General features: G+C 45.9%; 4 protein-coding genes across 4 annotated transcripts in view; 1 reads left to right on the top strand and 3 right to left on the bottom strand.

Annotated features, from left to right (window-relative positions):
- The window catches only part of LOC142198387 (uncharacterized), a 297,722-nt gene that overhangs the window by 48,724 nt on the left and 232,775 nt on the right, over window positions 1-16,223 (top strand). The window lies entirely within an intron of this gene.
- Window positions 7,826-9,722, bottom strand: LOC142198427 (uncharacterized). The gene has a single exon (XM_075269467.1). The coding sequence runs from the start codon at window positions 9,693-9,695 to the stop codon at window positions 8,742-8,744; it is 954 nt and encodes a 317-aa protein (XP_075125568.1). The 5' UTR covers window positions 9,696-9,722; the 3' UTR covers window positions 7,826-8,741.
- Window positions 10,167-16,223, bottom strand: part of LOC142196979 (uncharacterized) — a 38,673-nt gene continuing 32,616 nt past the window's right edge. The window contains exons 5-7 of the mRNA XM_075266949.1: window positions 12,739-12,817; window positions 12,514-12,645; window positions 10,167-10,222 (exon numbers count right to left, since the gene is read on the bottom strand). Coding sequence (XP_075123050.1) covers window positions 10,167-10,222; window positions 12,514-12,645; window positions 12,739-12,817 — 267 coding nt within the window. The remainder of the gene's footprint in view (window positions 10,223-12,513; window positions 12,646-12,738; window positions 12,818-16,223) is intronic.
- LOC142198426 (uncharacterized) overlaps window positions 14,389-16,223 on the bottom strand; it is a 23,455-nt gene continuing 21,620 nt past the window's right edge. The window contains exon 5 of the transcript XR_012715357.1: window positions 14,389-14,449. The gene's annotated coding sequence lies outside the window, so the exon portion shown is untranslated. The remainder of the gene's footprint in view (window positions 14,450-16,223) is intronic.

Here is a 16,223-nt window from a genome sequence, read left to right on the forward strand (position 1 = left end):
GGGGACAATTCACGGCTTTGGATCTTCTCTTCGTCCTGATATCCACAAGGCTTTTCCTACGTGAATCCCGGTCACATTCAAATAGAAATTGGAGATTTGGGCTAATTCCAGCCATAAATACAATCTCGTAGGCTGAGGCCAATGTTGGAAAAAAGAACTTCTTTTTTTGTTGTTGCAGATTTTGCTGCATTTTTTTTTTTTTTTTAGCTAAACCCAAAATTGGGCCAAAAACCATGCCATTTCCACCCTTGTAAACCTGCTCCATCATTTACAGCTCTTCAATTTGGCCAGGACACACGGACGCAAAAACAACGGGACCATTGAAATATAATAGTCCATACTTTTATTTTTATAAATTCTTTATAAGAAAATAAGGGCTCGTTCACATCTGCGCCCGGGACTCCGTTCTGAAAGGTTTCCGTTTCCTGCACAAAACAGGGGCAGGAGATGGAAACCTGCCGGAGTCTTTCTTACTCTTTCATTTGAATGGGCTTGAAAAGTCTCCGGCCGTGAGCAGCGGTGAGCGATTTAAGCTCTCCGCCGCGAAACCAGCTTTTTTAAACCGGACACAAAGTCGGACATGCAGTACTCTGTGTACAGTTAAAAAAAGCCGGTTTTGCGGTGGAGAGCTTAAATCGCTCACCGCCGCAGTCGGCATTACAGGTTTCCGTATTCTGCATGCAGGAAACCTGAGTACGGAGACCCGAGCGCTGGTGTGAACCCGGCGTAAACAGAATAACAAAACAAGCCACAATTGAGGATAAGAGGTCTGGTCATGTACATTACAGCTCAGTAACTCCATGGGCCTCATAGTAATAGCAGGTAACCCCATCATGTCCCTCACATTAACCCCCTGTGTGCCTCACATAAGTTTTACTGATATGTGAGACATGGAGGTAACCCTTATGTGAAGCACACAGGGGTTAATGTGAGGGACATAATGGGGTTAACTGTTATTAATATGAGGCAAATGGAGTTACTAAAATAACCCCAAATGCCTGACAGTAATAGGCAGAGTGACCTCATGTACCTGGTGGTTTCTTTCTTACTGTCACTTTGCTGGAGCTCTCCTCGGCTCCTTCTCTTCTGTGCAGGAGGTAATGGCAGCAGCTCGGCAGGGTCCATCTTCTGTGTAGGGATAAGCCCCGCCTCCTGGGCTCTCCTCACCCTCTCCTTGGTGGGCAGAGAGCAGCCAGAGAAGGAGGGGGGGGGGGAATGCAGCGTCCTCTATCACAGCTGCAGCCCTGCGCTGGCTGCTATTAGCCCATGCTGCAAACACACGCAAAAAATCATAGGCAGGGGCCCGATTGGAATGTCAGGGCCCCGATCAGGCCCCTAACCATCCCGATCCAGCCCATGATCATGCAGATCGGGCCCCTGCCTATGATTTTAGACTGTTAAAATGAGCTGCAGTATAGTCGGGGGAGGGGCCCACCGGGCAATTCACCGGTGTCCCGGTGGGCCAGTCCGACCCTGGTCTTAGTAGTGGATGGAATAGCTAGCTTATCTAGGGAGACAGGGGGGGCAGAGGCTAGTAGTGGGTGAGATAGCTTAGCTAGGGTAACAGGGAGGGGGTGTAACAGAGTGAGACAGGAGAGGGAGAACAGTGACAGGGAGGTAGTGTAGGAAACTACATAGCAGGAAACTACACCAAGTAAACAAATGCAGAAGATGCCAGGAGCTCCTAGAGACTGCTAAAAATATTGCTAAAAATATACTGTATGGGTGTATTAATAGCACTAACAGACCTAAAAAACATTGCTTGGAAAACAGCTTTAATACGGCTTCTTCCCTGTGTGAATTCTTTCATGTTTAACAAGACGTGATTTCTGAATAAAACATTTCCCACATTGTGAACATGAATATGGCTTCTCTCCTGTGTGACTTCTCTGATGTCTAATAAGAGTTGATTTATGTGTAAAACATTTCCCACATTCTGCACATGAATATGGCTTCTCTCCCGTGTGAATTCTATCATGTATAACAAGATATGACCTATCGCTATAACATTTTCCACATTTAGGACATGGGTATGGCTTCTCTCCGGTGTGAACTCTTCGGTGTACATAAAGTTGTGATCTGTATGTAAATGCTCTTCCACATTCCCCACAATGAAACCTTTTCCCCTCCTGCCCAGTACTTGTGGTCACAATCTGTGGTGGGTCAGAAGGTACCTCATGATTGGGGGGATTATATGATGGATCTGTACTGTGACGTCCTGGATGTACATGAGGGGTAATGAGGTTTTCTCCTGAGGAGCGCTCCATCATATCTTCATTTGATGACATGATGTTTCCCTCAGAGATCGCACTGGGATTTTCTGTTAGGAATAAAATTAGATTTAGAGATTTTCCTTTCACACCACAATTTTGGAAACACACATGGAATTTTTGATGCCATTTTTTTAAGTTAAAGCCAGAGGGGGATCCAGCAGGACGGAGAAGTAAAAGGCCGTGGTCACACCTGTGTATCCATTTCGAGCCTCCATTGCTGATGCTATCTAAGGCTCAGTGTGCATGGCCATGTGCTTTGTCAGTGTGATAGTTGTGTTTTTAACAGTGAGCTCACTGACCTATTATCGCCTATGGTCTCATACACACTTGTGTATTTCACGGGCCCGTGTAGTGAGCGGAGAGCCTGGGGCAAAATACAGGATAGCTCCTATTACTGCCTGTTTTCCTGCCTGGGCTCGCTTCCATTTTTTTATTGGCCCATAGATGCCCTTTAATATCCACTGGGTATAACTTTACCACCACTTAGTATATGGAGACATCTGGTATTTTTGTTATTATTTCCTTGTAGTCAATTTGGTATTGAAACATTTTTCCAATGGATTTTTTTCTAACTAACACGTAGGCTATTCTTCTCCTACCTTTCGTTGCCTTTTCCACGCTGCTGTTCGCCTAAAATCCCAGTTTTTGTCTGTATGTAAATGAGCTCTTTAGCAGCACTGGGGGCGGGACCCAGCACTCAAACAGCACTGGGGGCAGCCCCAATGCTGCAAGAGAACTCTCCAGCGCCTCCTCCATCTTCGTCTGGAACGAGGTCTTCACCGCGTCTTCTTCCAGTGGTGTCTTCTAACTTCTAGGCCTCGGGTCTAGGGCAAGCTGACTGCGCATACTCGCAGCCACAAGAAAAATGGCTGCTTACATACTATTGTAAGCGGCCATTTTCTCGTGGCTCTTAAAACAAAGAAAAAGGCAACAACGCCGAGCGGCACATAGTGTTTACCTGTGTAAAACCACAAAATGCCAATGCAGGCTAACACTCACACAAGTGAACCTCCCACACAAAGGATTATTGACTGGGCTCGTAGAAAAACAGGTGGTGAACACAAGGGATAAAAGGTGGTTGTGAAAAGTCACAACTACTATACCTGTATCCACAATAGTAGGGAAGTCTGCTGAGGAAACCCAGGTAGGTAATGCAGGGAAAAATGGAGCGGTGGCTCCAGATTAAAGACGACGTCCGCGCTTCTCACCATAAAGGAGAGACTTTATTTCGCACTCACAAACACTTTGTGAATTTGTGAATAATTTTTATTCCTTTTATGAATGTCATTATCTGTAGCTTGCATTTAGTCTCTTTCGGTAGTAGTGTGCATGCTCACACCTCCGATATACTCTAAAGACCTTGTAGCATAAAGCCGAATTAAGCTTGGTCGGCGTCGGGAGAGGTGCGTATGCGCATTTGTAGTCTCCTTTGGTGAATGTGCCGGTGCACATGCTTGCACCTCCGATCTGACTGGATGTGAGTTTGGCTGGTGTCGGGAGAGGTGCGCATGCGGATTTCTGTGGCCATCCGTCTAGACTAAAGCACCAGAGTGACCAATTGGCGCATGCGCAGTGGTGACTTCCGGTGATCGGAGAATGAAAGTCTATTCTAGTGATGAGATGCTACAGTACGAGTAGCAGCTGGAATAATATCTTGTATATAAGTTGGTGATACTTAGGCGGTAAGTTGTTTTAATGAAGCCTAAGGCTGATTGAAGCCGGACTGAGACTCCGCCCATTATAGGCGGATCCGCCGGACTCTGGTCCTTCTTATAGCTGTGTTTTATGTCGATGTGTTTATACCTCATTCACACTTGAAAAAGGAGAGATCTTCTCCGAAACACGTTAAAGTATTTGTGAGTGATAAATAAAGTCTCTCCTTTATGGTAAGAAGCGCGGACATCTTCTTTAATCTGGAGCCACTGCTCCATTTTTCCCTGCATTTTCTTGTGGCTGGCGGGCATGCGCAGTCGGCTTGCCCTAGGCCCGAAGCCTAGAAGTTAGAAGAAACTGCCGGAAGAAGACAAAGATGGAGGCGGCGCTGGAGAGTTCTATCGCAGTATTGGGGCCGCCCCCAGTGCTGCAAAATAACTCATTTACATACCGACAAAATGACGGTGCGGAGACGACAACGAAAGGTAGGAGACGAATAGACTTTCTTAAGGCTATTCCTATATGTTAGTTAGAAAAAAAAAAGGGTTTGAAAGATAGGATCCCTTTAAATGTTTTGTCATTGTGCTTTCCCATACCTGCCAGTGCGCTCCGTCCTGTTTAGAGATCTGTCAGAGAAGCCGTCTGACGGCTCAGGGACTGACATGACAAAGACAAACATTAATAACGTAACATTCTCACTGACTGATTCCAAGCGCAGTGAACATCGTGGTGTAGGGGAGTTGGCGGCTCCGCTACAGGCGCTCATCCCCGACACCAATAGAGGTCAGCTACTTTTACTGGAAACAAGTTTAACTATCAGCAAATTTTTGGCTTCTGGGTGGAAACTGGAGCACATGGAGGAAACCCACACAAACATGGGAAAGCATACAAACTCCATGACGATGTTGCTACAAAGCAGAGAATAGCCATCACCATATATATCTCACAGCGGGATATGGAGGATACCTGAGACTTCTGGTACTAAGAGCTCAGCGGCAAAGCAAAGCCCATCAACCAATCCAAGAACAGCTGCAACACTCAACATAAAATATCCATTACTTCCACTTATCTGTTACAATCCATCGGAGTGTATATATACTAATACTAATGTTATAAATGTGACAGTTTGGATGTTTGTTACTCAATCAGGCAAAAACGGCTGTTGGGATTTGGATGAGATTTGTCCCATAGATACTCTGTAACCTGGAGTAACACATCGGCTACTTTGTATCCCGGTAAATGACATGGCTTCACTACTGTTCTGGATTTATGGTCACATACTATATTACACTGCTCCTGCAGCCGCTTATCTCAGGTCTGTTATCTCTCTATGTAACACTCAGCTAACCCTCAGTCCATTGTGTACAAGCATCTGCATATTATCTGATCTGCTCCAGGCAGTGCTGACACACTGGAGGGGAAAACCCCTTTACTCCACATTGGCAGTTTGCTAATATTAAACATGTCAGGAAAAAGAAAATCTAATTTGTCACAAAATTCTAAGACAACGAGAGCTTTGAAGGAGCCAGAAGTCACAGAGTTCTCCTCAATCGGAGATGACGGGGATCATCAATACTAACAACACACTCATTATATGGTGTCTCAGCGAGCTGCTGAGATGCCGAAACAATCACGGTCACGGTGCGAGGAACAAGTTCAGTGGCAGGCCAGCTTGAGAGGTACTGAAACGCCGGAGAATGGAGATCATCGACACCAACAAGACCCTCATTATATGGCATCCCAGTGAGCTTCTGAGATGCTGGAACAATCACAGGCACGGCGCAAGGAACAAGTTCAGCAGCAGGACACCTTGAGAGCTGCCAAAACGCCAGAGCAGGTGGATCATCGACGGCAGCAATTTACTGAATATAGGCGGATCATCGACGCCAACAACACGCAGACAAAGTCGCAGGAAGAGTATATATATATATATATATATATATATATATATATATATATATACAGTCCTATGAAAAAGTTTGGGCACCCCTATTAATCTTAATCATATTTAGTTCTAAATATTTTGGTGTTTGCAACAGCCATTTCAGTTTGATATATCTAATAACTGATGGATTGAAATGAGGTTTATTGTACTATCAGAAAATGTGCAATATGCATTAAACCAAAATTTGCCCGGTGCAAAAGTATGGGCACCTCAGCAGAAAAGTGACATTAATATTTAGTAGATCCTCCTTTTGCAAAGATAACAGCCTCTAGTCGCTTCCTGTAGCTTTTAATCAGTCCCTGGATCCTGGATAAAGCTATTTTGGACCATTTCTTTCTACAAAACAATTCGCGTTCAGTTCAGTTTGATGGTCGCACCGGTCAAATTTTGGTTTAATGCATATTGCACATTTTCTGTTAGTACAATAAACCTCATTTCAATCCTGAAATATTACTGTGTCCATCAGTTATTAGATATATCAAACTGAAATGGCTGTTGCAAACACCAAAATATTTAGAACTAAAAATGATGAAGATTAATAGGGGTGCCCAAACTTTTTCATAGGACTGTATATAATAAAAGATGTCTGTGTCGCTCTGTCCATTAACTCCTTACGCTCCATATGTATATTGAGTCCCATAAAACCAACTCTCCCCATATAAACTACAAAAGATGTTCAAAGAAAGGAACTTAAATAATCGCGGTCATTGAAACCCAACAGGCCCAAAGTCTGAGGTGTCAAAATCCACTCTGCTCTCCATCTCATAGGACATTATGTCTCCTCCTCCTATAGGGATACCCACATATACGACACCAACAAAAGTGAGAGACTTGGGATCCCCTTCATGAATAGATCACATAGGATTCCTCCATCATGGACAACCATTCCCTAAATGTTCCCTAAACCGCACGGACATGTGTGGAATAGTTTCCTGATATGAGATGTGTTACAGGACAGAATATCACACACACACCACACAACGTACAGGAAATAAAGTCTGTCCCATTCTGGACATCTCCAGCGATCTGCAACACCCTCATGTAACAGCTCCTTACACTACCGGCGCCCACCATAGCGCCCTCTCGCTTTATATCTAAGCCAATCCCTCGCCCAATCTGAACATTCGACAAATGGTCTCAGAAATTCCACCATCTCTTGGACAGGACAATAGGTTTGTGCGATGTCCCCTCTGGTAACCCCTGGTCTGCCTCAATATTGTGCCAAGTGTTGTGAATCACAACCCAAACATGAGAGGATATTGCCCCATATCGGAACGAGAGAACAAACCTTCTCTACTTTCTCATACATCAGGGACCCGGCAGCATTGCCTGCGATCAGAGTTGACTCTGATCACGGGAATTTAACCACTCAGATGCCGTGGTGAAATGCGACCACGGCAGCTGAGTGGTTACTTTCACTTTCAATTTGCTTCTCAGTAACGTAACAGCCCCTCCGCAGTGCGATTGTGGGAGGCATTCTATTACCATTGCAGCCTGGAGCCTTCTGAAGGTTCCCAGCATTGTCATAGTATTGTAACTACTGTAGCTTGCAGCAGACTTTAATAGTTACATAGCGAATCGGCCATAGACTGCGATATAGTAATACTGCAGTCTATGGCACAGGTGATCTATAGATGCTCCGCAGCAAGTAGACCTTGTAACAAAACCCATAATATACCAGGAAACCCACCAAGGAAAGGCTGGAGAACATGGCGGAATCTGAAATGGACAAGCCAATGCCTGGTTCTATCCCATCAAGACGCTGAAGAGATGGAAAACTGGCCGTGCAGGTTCTCCATAGAGGCATGGAAACCAAATTTTCCATACAAGAGAGTAGTAGACAGTAAGGTCTCGTTCACACTTGTGTATTTAAACATGATCAGTATTTATAAGCCACAACTTGGGAGTGGAACATATGTCCAGATATGTTATAGAATATAAAGTTCACACGAGGCGTCCGTCCTTCTCCAGTAAGAAGCAATGAGGTTCATGAGGACAATTCAGCTTCATGGCTTTGGTGATAAACAAGGAACTTCTTTATATCCGCATCACTGTCCTCCTTGGATCCTGGTCACATTATCCCAAAAAAAATAACTTCTGTCAGGCTGCACTCAGAGGTAAATTATTTTTTAATCATCGGTGGCGTCTCCAGTGTATGGTCCATGTAAATCTCAGATGACACAGAAATGTGGGATTACTATCTGGGAAAACCGGAATCAGAATAGAAGATGCAGCTGTCCCATGTCGGGCTCACAATCATGGTGTCTTTGGAGTGTGGGGGGAACCCAAAGAAAACCTACGCAAACACGGGGAGAACATGCAAACTCCTTGCAGATGTCATCCTTGGCTGGATTCGGGCTTAGGACTCCAGCACGGCAAGGCTACAGAGCTAACCACTGAGCCACCATGCTGCCTCCTCCATCGATTGGTCCTTGTGCTGGTCATAGCTACTGACAACACTCAGTCTGTATTGTGCCGCTCCTATTATTCCTACTACAAATGTTTCAATAAATGGACAACTGGGTGTAGCTACTTGGGATGTGTCCCTGGTCAAACTTAAACCCTTGCTAGACTGTGTAGGGACACGCCCCTTTGAGACTGGTAATGGTGACACCCGCTTGTCAATGTATTCATATATTCCAAAAGAAGTAACAGGAACGGCACATACTAGAAGAGTCAGGAGACAGATCAGCAGAGCGGACAGATCAGGAGGGCGGACAGATCAGGAGGGCGGACAGATCAGGAGAGAAGACAGATGCTCTGTAATAACTGGGAATGTCCGGACATGAATATGGTTTCTTCCTGGTGTGAATTTTCTGAGGAATTTTAAAAATTGATTTCTTTGTAAAACATTTTGAGCACCTAGACCTTTACAACGCCTTCTCTCCCGTATGAATTTTCTCATGTCTAACAAGATTTGCTTTCTGAGAATAACATTTCCCACATTCTGGACATGAATATGGCTTCTCTCCTGTGTGACTTGTCTCATGTCTAATAAGACTTGATTTCTCTGTAAAACATTTCCCACATTCTGAACACGAATACTGCTCCTCTCCTGTGTGGCTGGACTCATGTCTAACAAGATGAGATTTACGTGAAAAATATTTTCCACAGTCTGAACATGAATATGGCTTCTCTCCTGTGTGACTTGTCTCATGTCTAGCAAGATTTGACTTACTTGCAAAACATTTCCCACATTTGGAACATGAATATGGCTCCTCTCCAGTGTGACTTCTTTTATGTCTAATAAGATGTGACTTACTGTTAAAACACTTTCCACATTCTGGACATGAATATGGTTTCTCTCCTGTGTGAATTCTCTCATGTGTAATAAGATATGACCTACTGTTAAAACATTTTCCACATTCTGAACATGAAAATGGCTTCTCTCCTGTGTGAATTCGCTCATGGGTCACAAGATATGATTTACTGCAAAAACATTTCCCACATTCTGCACATGAATATGGCTTCTCTCCTGTGTGCATTCTCGCATGTTTAGTAAGATTTGCTTTACTAGTAGAATATTTCCCACATTCTGGACATGAATATGGTGTCGCTCCTGTGTGAATTTTTCTATGTGCATTAAGGCTTTGGATGTGTGTAAACTTTTTTCCACATTCCTCACACTGAAACCTTTTCCCGCCTTTCTTCTCAGTACTTGTGGTCACAATCTGTGGTTGGTGAGAAGGTTCCTCATGATTTGGGGGATTATATGATGGATCTGTACTGTGACGTCCTGGATGTACATGAGGGGTAATGAGGTTTTCTCCTGAGGAGCGCTCCATCATATCTTCATCTTCTCCTTTATCACTTACTGATAACATGACGTTTCCCTGAGAGATCGCACTGGGATTTTCTGTCAGGAGTAAAAATGGATTTTGTGACTTTCCTTTCGTACCACAATTTGGGAAACATAAATGCAAGACACAGCTATAGCAGGACAGAGAAGTAAAGGCCTATGTTCACACCTGAGTTGGAGCTTCTGTTGCATATTCTGACTATGGTACCGTATACACACCCATGTACTATCATGTGTCTGTGTACTGGGCCATGAATCCAAGGCAAAACAGGACAAGTCCCATTCCAGTCCATTTTCCACTGAAGGGTTCACTGCAGGAAATTAATGGGTCAGTGGAGGGCACAGACATCACCTATGGGGCGTCCATACTGGTGTTCCATGGATCCATACATACACACATTGTCTGCAAATAGCCTAAAATCACTGGCAAAAATATAGTGCAGAATGATGGAAAACACAACAGACACCCAGCAGCCCATATTATAATCAGTAGGATTCACCCGGACATAAGATGAGTCTCCACCTTCTCCATTTTTGGACCAGAACCACAGACTGGATAAAATGCAAAAATCTGAACATACGCAAAGAAGAAACATTTGTCTCAGCCCGTATTACAAAAATGATAAATGTCTCTTACTGTTTATGCAGGAATAGTAAGTTCTTGTAGCCATCCGGATGCCTGGGACATCATGTCCGGTACAGACACAATAGAAGCAGCAAATTGAAGTAGTCTCAGCACGCTGGATGATATGTCTTTTTTTTTTTTTTAAATTCCAAAATTTTTATTGTGGAGACATGCTCCAAGTCTAAATATATATATATATATATATATATATATATATATATATATATATATATATATATACACACATATCGTTCTTGGAAAAGCAACAGATGGATTCGTCCTTGTGCAGACGGGACAAAGGAAGGAGTAAGCCTACGTGTTTCGGAGATATGACCCCTTAGTCATGGCTTAGTCTGCAAGTATGTGGATATCGTATATATACTAAAAGGGCAAGTTAAAAACAGGACCCCTCCCTCCCGTCTGCACTGGGACGGAAGTTTAAAGGGATTCTACCATTAAAACAAGTTTTTTTGTAATTACCACGTCGGAATAGCCTTAAGAAAGGCTATTTGTCTCCTACCTTTAGATGCAGTCTCCGTCGCGCCGTTCCTTAGAAATAGCGGTACTTTCCGGTATGCTAATGAGGTCTCGTCAGCAATGGGGGCGTTCTTCTTCTTCATCTGCCTCCTCTCCTTGTCTGTCGTCTTCTTTCTTCGTCATGTCTGATGCCTGTGCAGTTGGCTCGGACAGCAGAGACCCTGTTAGAGCCGACTGCGCGTGCTCAGTAAGGTCCGTACAGCCCTCCGACGCCTGGATGAGTTCACTCGCATGTCGGAGGGCTGTACGGACCTTACTGAGCATGCACAGTCGGCTCTAACAGGGTCTCAGAGCCAACTGCTCAGGCCTCAGTCATGACGAAGAAAGAAGACGACAGACAAGGAGAGGATTGTAAGCTCTTGCGAGCAGGGCCCTCAGTCCCATTGTGTGAAATGATTTTCTTTGTAATGTATCTTTCTGTCTGTATTTGAACACTACAAAAAGAGAATCCGTGTGATGGCTCAGTCTGCAGCTCCAGTGATCTATACACCGCATGGCTGCAGCTCCAGTGATGTATACACCGCATGGCTGCAGCTCCAGTGATGTATACACCGCATGGCTGCAGCTCCAGTGATGTATACACCGCATGGCTGCAGCTCCAGTGATGTATACACCGCATGGCTGCAGCTCCAGTGATGTATACACCGCATGGCTGCAGCTCCAGTGATGTATACACCGCATGGCTGCAGCTCCAGTGATGTATACACCGCATGGCTGCAGCTCTAGTGATGTATACACCGCATGGCTGCAGCTCCAGTGATGTATACACGGCATGGCTGCAGCTCCAGTGATGTATACACCGCATGGCTGCAGCTCCAGTGATGTATACACCGCATGGCTGCAGCTCCAGTGATGTATACACCGCATGGCTGCAGCTCCAGTGATGTATACACCGCATGGCTGCAGCTCCAGTGATGTATACACCGCATGGCTGCAGCTCCAGTGATGTATACACCGCATGGCTGCAGCTCCAGAGATCTATACACCGCATGGCTGCAGCTCCAGTGATGTATACACCGCATGGCTGCAGCTCCAGAGATCTATACACCGCATGGCTGCAGCTCCAGTGATGTATACACCGCATGGCTGCAGCTCCAGTGATGTATACACCGCATGGCTGCAGCTCCAGAGATCTATACACCGCATGGCTGCAGCTCCAGTGATGTATACACCGCATGGCTGCAGCTCCAGTGATGTATACACCGCATGGCTGCAGCTCCAGTGATGTATACACCGCATGGCTGCAGCTCCCTGTGTCCATCATATCATAGATCTACTGAGTACATTGAGAGACACAAAGAGCTGCCGCCCCTGCTCTGCACAGATCACTACTCAGAAGAGGAAGGACCTTATAGTGACATCATCACAGGTCCTGCACCACTAGCAGGGAAGAGACAGAGGCTGTGAAGCAAAAGCAGGAGGAGGGACTTACATAGAAGGACCACAGAGGAGGGCGTGAGGGGTGCACGGGAACGCCCACGGTGCACAGAGGGCTCATTTACATATACGTTTAAAAGGTAATTCATTAAAATGGGGGGGTCTTTTAACAAACGATTAGCAGGACCTGAGTGACCTCTGTAAAGACTAATCAGACATATGTTTATCTAAAATAGCGAAAATCCAGTGATGGAGCCCCTATAAGAAACCTGGGACTTCTCCTTCTCCATTCATGACCCCGTACCTGTGGTAACACCTCCTGGAATCTCCTCCTCCACTTCCCTCTTACACAGGTGATGGCCCCTCATCCTCTCTTCTTCAGCCTCCGCTTTAATATCAGTCACATCTTCTCCCTGATTTCTGGCAATGGCTCCATCTGTAGGAAACACACAGTGATGGGATAGATTGCCATGTGATGAGGAGATGATGGGAGTAGTAGTATCTAGAGGAGAAAGTCTCCGCTCCTTACACTGCTGATCAGTCCAGGAATCCGTCTCCTCTTCTGCTTCTTCTTTAACCTCAACCTTAATATCCATCAGATCTTCACCCTAAACAGAGAAGAAATAATGTCATATCTTTGGTCCAGTCACTTTATGGTCTGAATATAGCGCCATCTACCTGCTGACTGTCTGGTACATATATGAGTACAGGAGCGGCGAGCTCCACCCCCTATATAGATGTACCCCAGGACTCAGCAGCGCCATCTACCTGCTGACTGTCTGGTACATGTATGAGTGCAGGAGCTCCACCCCCTATATAGATGTGCCCCAGGACTCAGCAGCGCCATCTACCTGCTGACTGTCTGGTACATGTATGAGTGCAGGAGCAGCGAGCTCCATCCCCTATATAGATGTACCCCAGGACTCAGCAGCGCCATCTACCTGCTGACTGTCTGGTACATGTATGAGTACAGGAGCTCCACCCCCTATATAGATGTACCCCAGGACTCAGCAGCGCCATCTACCTGCTGACTGTCTGGTACATGTATGAGTACAGGAGCTCCACCCCCTATATAGATGTACCCCAGGACTCAGCAGCGCCATCTACCTGCTGACTGTCTGCTACATGTATGAGTACAGGAGCGGCGAGCTCCACCCCCTATATAGATGTACCCCAGGACTCAGCAGCGCCATCTACCTGCTGACTGTCTGGTACATGTATGAGTACAGGAGCTCCACCCCCTATATAGATGTACCCCAGGACTCAGCAGCGCCCCCTACCTGCTGACTGTCTGGTACATGTATGAGTACAGGAGCGGCGAGCTCCACCCCCTATATAGATGTATCCCAGGACTCAGCAGCGCCATCTACCTGCTGACTGTCTGGTACATGTATGAGTGCAGGAGCTCCACCCCCTATATAGATGTGCCCCAGGACTCAGCAGCGCCATCTACCTGCTGACTGTCTGGTACATGTATGAGTGCAGGAGCTCCACCCCCTATATAGATGTGCCCCAGGACTCAGCAGCGCCATCTACCTGCTGACTGTCTGGTACATGTATGAGTGCAGGAGCTCCACCCCCTATATAGATGTACCCCAGGACTCAGCAGCGCCATCTACCTGCTGACTGTCTGGTACATGTATGAGTGCAGGAGCGGCGAGCTCCACCCCCTATATAGATATGCCCCAGGACTCAGCAGCGCCATCTACCTGCTGACTGTCTGGTACATGTATGAGTGCAGGAGCGGTGAGCTCCACCCCCTATATAGATGTACCCCAGGACTCAGCAGCGCCATCTACCTGCTGACTGTCTGGTACATGTATGAGTGCAGGAGCTCCACCCCCTATATAGATGTACCCCAGGACTCAGCAGCGCCATCTACCTGCTGACTGTCTGGTACATGTATGAGTGCAGGAGCGGCGAGCTCCACCCCCTATATAGATGTACCCCAGGACTCAGCAGCGCCATCTACCTGCTGACTGTCTGGTACATGTATGAGTGCAGGAGCTCCACCCCCTATATAGATGTACCCCAGGACTCAGCAGCGCCATCTACCTGCTGACTGTCTGGTACATGTATGAGTGCAGGAGCGGCGAGCTCCACCCCCTATATAGATGTGCCCCAGGACTCAGCAGCGCCATCTACCTGCTGACTGTCTGGATCATTCTCCTCTGGGCAGTCCTGGGAATACAGAGGACTCAGGGGACATCTCTCGGGGGGATTTCTCCTACTGGATCCATCTGTGGAGACACAAACACACAGTGACGGAATACATGAGCTGCTGGAGATCTGTCTATACATCAGACACTTCTAGGGTTACTTATGGGGTGACCCTAATAACTTTCTGCTACACCCCAAGATAATCCATGTCTTTTCCACAACTCCAGTCTGATCACTCGGCGCCAATGGGTTGAAATTGGGACTAATAATCAGATTCCTATACAGACAGTATAATTAGTTCAGTGTAACCTCAGACTAGAACGCTGCAGGTATTTCTCGTCTCCTCGTCCTTACTGACTTGACCCTTTGCCGTCTCTGTGACTTCCCTGCAGACTACACTGTATGACATCAGTAATAATTGGACACTTCTGTACTGCACAAGGCAGCGCTGGCTCGGAGGTCCATGCAGGATTTCCCACAACCACAAAGCACTTCAGGTCATGGATGGAATAGTTATTTATGGCTGGTGGGAGCGCGAAGGTGAAAATGTTCCAGTTTGGGTCTGCGGCTCGGGCAACTTGTCAGAGAATCCTCTATGAAATCTTCACTGCAGCAGAAATAATGTGAGAACATGCGTCAGAAGATGTGAGCTGACCTCGGATGGAATGGCTGGAGAACATGGAGGGTTCTCGAATGGCCAAGTCAATGCCTGGAGAGATGGATAATGGACCGTACGTGTTCTCCATAGAAGAGTGGAAAAAATGTCTTCTATATAAGTGCCTAGTAGACAGTAAGGCCTCGTTCACACTGGTATATTTAGTCAATATTTACAAGCCAAAATCAGGAGCATAAACAAAGAAAACCATAATGGAAAGATCTGGACGTCTTCTGGGTTTTGGACCTACTCCTAGTTTTGGCTTGAACAGAAGATGAGATATGGACAGGTCCACATATGATATAGAATATACAGTCTACACGCGGTGTCCTTCCTTATCACTCTGGATTCTCCTGCAGTGGGGGGGGGGGGGGGGGGGGGGGGGGGGGGGCAATGTAGGAGTCCAGTAAGAAGACGCGAGGGGCATGGGGACAAGTCATGGCTTTGTGAAGGATCTTCTCTTCTTGTAACTTCTACCCAGGAAAACTGATCAGTATAGAAGGTGCTTCAAGGATCCTTCATGAAGGACAAGAATCCTGGAGTATGTCTGGCTCCAAAGCTTTCTACAGGTTTAGTTTCCAATGGCTGTTACAATCAGGCGACGCTCCGAGGTTCTGAGATTCATTGAGTCTTTATTGACATTACCAACAGGAATATGCCCACATGGAAAGATCTAGAATGTCTCTAGTGTAGTCAGAACCTCATACAGGAAGACTTGTGGCAACCATAAAGCCAGAAGCAGAGGAAGGAGCTAAGAAGCCCAAGACGTACTCAGCTTTTATTTACAGTTCTTCTATATAGAACAACCTGCTCAGGTGAGTATTATCGTCTCATTGACCCATATCCCAATACAGAGCAAGTACGAATCTAGATGCGCCGCGTGTGTACTGCTCTCCCAGCTGACTTGTATCACGTCTTACAAGATTTATGCAAAAAACTCTTTCCACATTCTGAACATGAGTATGGCTTCTCTCCTGTGTGAGTTCTGTTATGTCTAATAAAACTCGATTGATTTGTAAAATGTTTCCCACATTCTGGACATGAATATGGCTTCTCTCCTGTGTGAATTCTCTCATGTGCAACAAGATATGACTTAGTACTAAAATATTTTCCACATTCCAAACATGAATATGGCTTCACTCCTTCATGAATTCTCTCATGTGTAATAAGATTTGATTTATTAGTAGTACATTTCCCAA

Source organism: Leptodactylus fuscus, chromosome 3, assembly GCF_031893055.1.
Source record: "Leptodactylus fuscus isolate aLepFus1 chromosome 3, aLepFus1.hap2, whole genome shotgun sequence".
NCBI lineage: Eukaryota > Metazoa > Chordata > Amphibia > Anura > Leptodactylidae > Leptodactylus > Leptodactylus fuscus.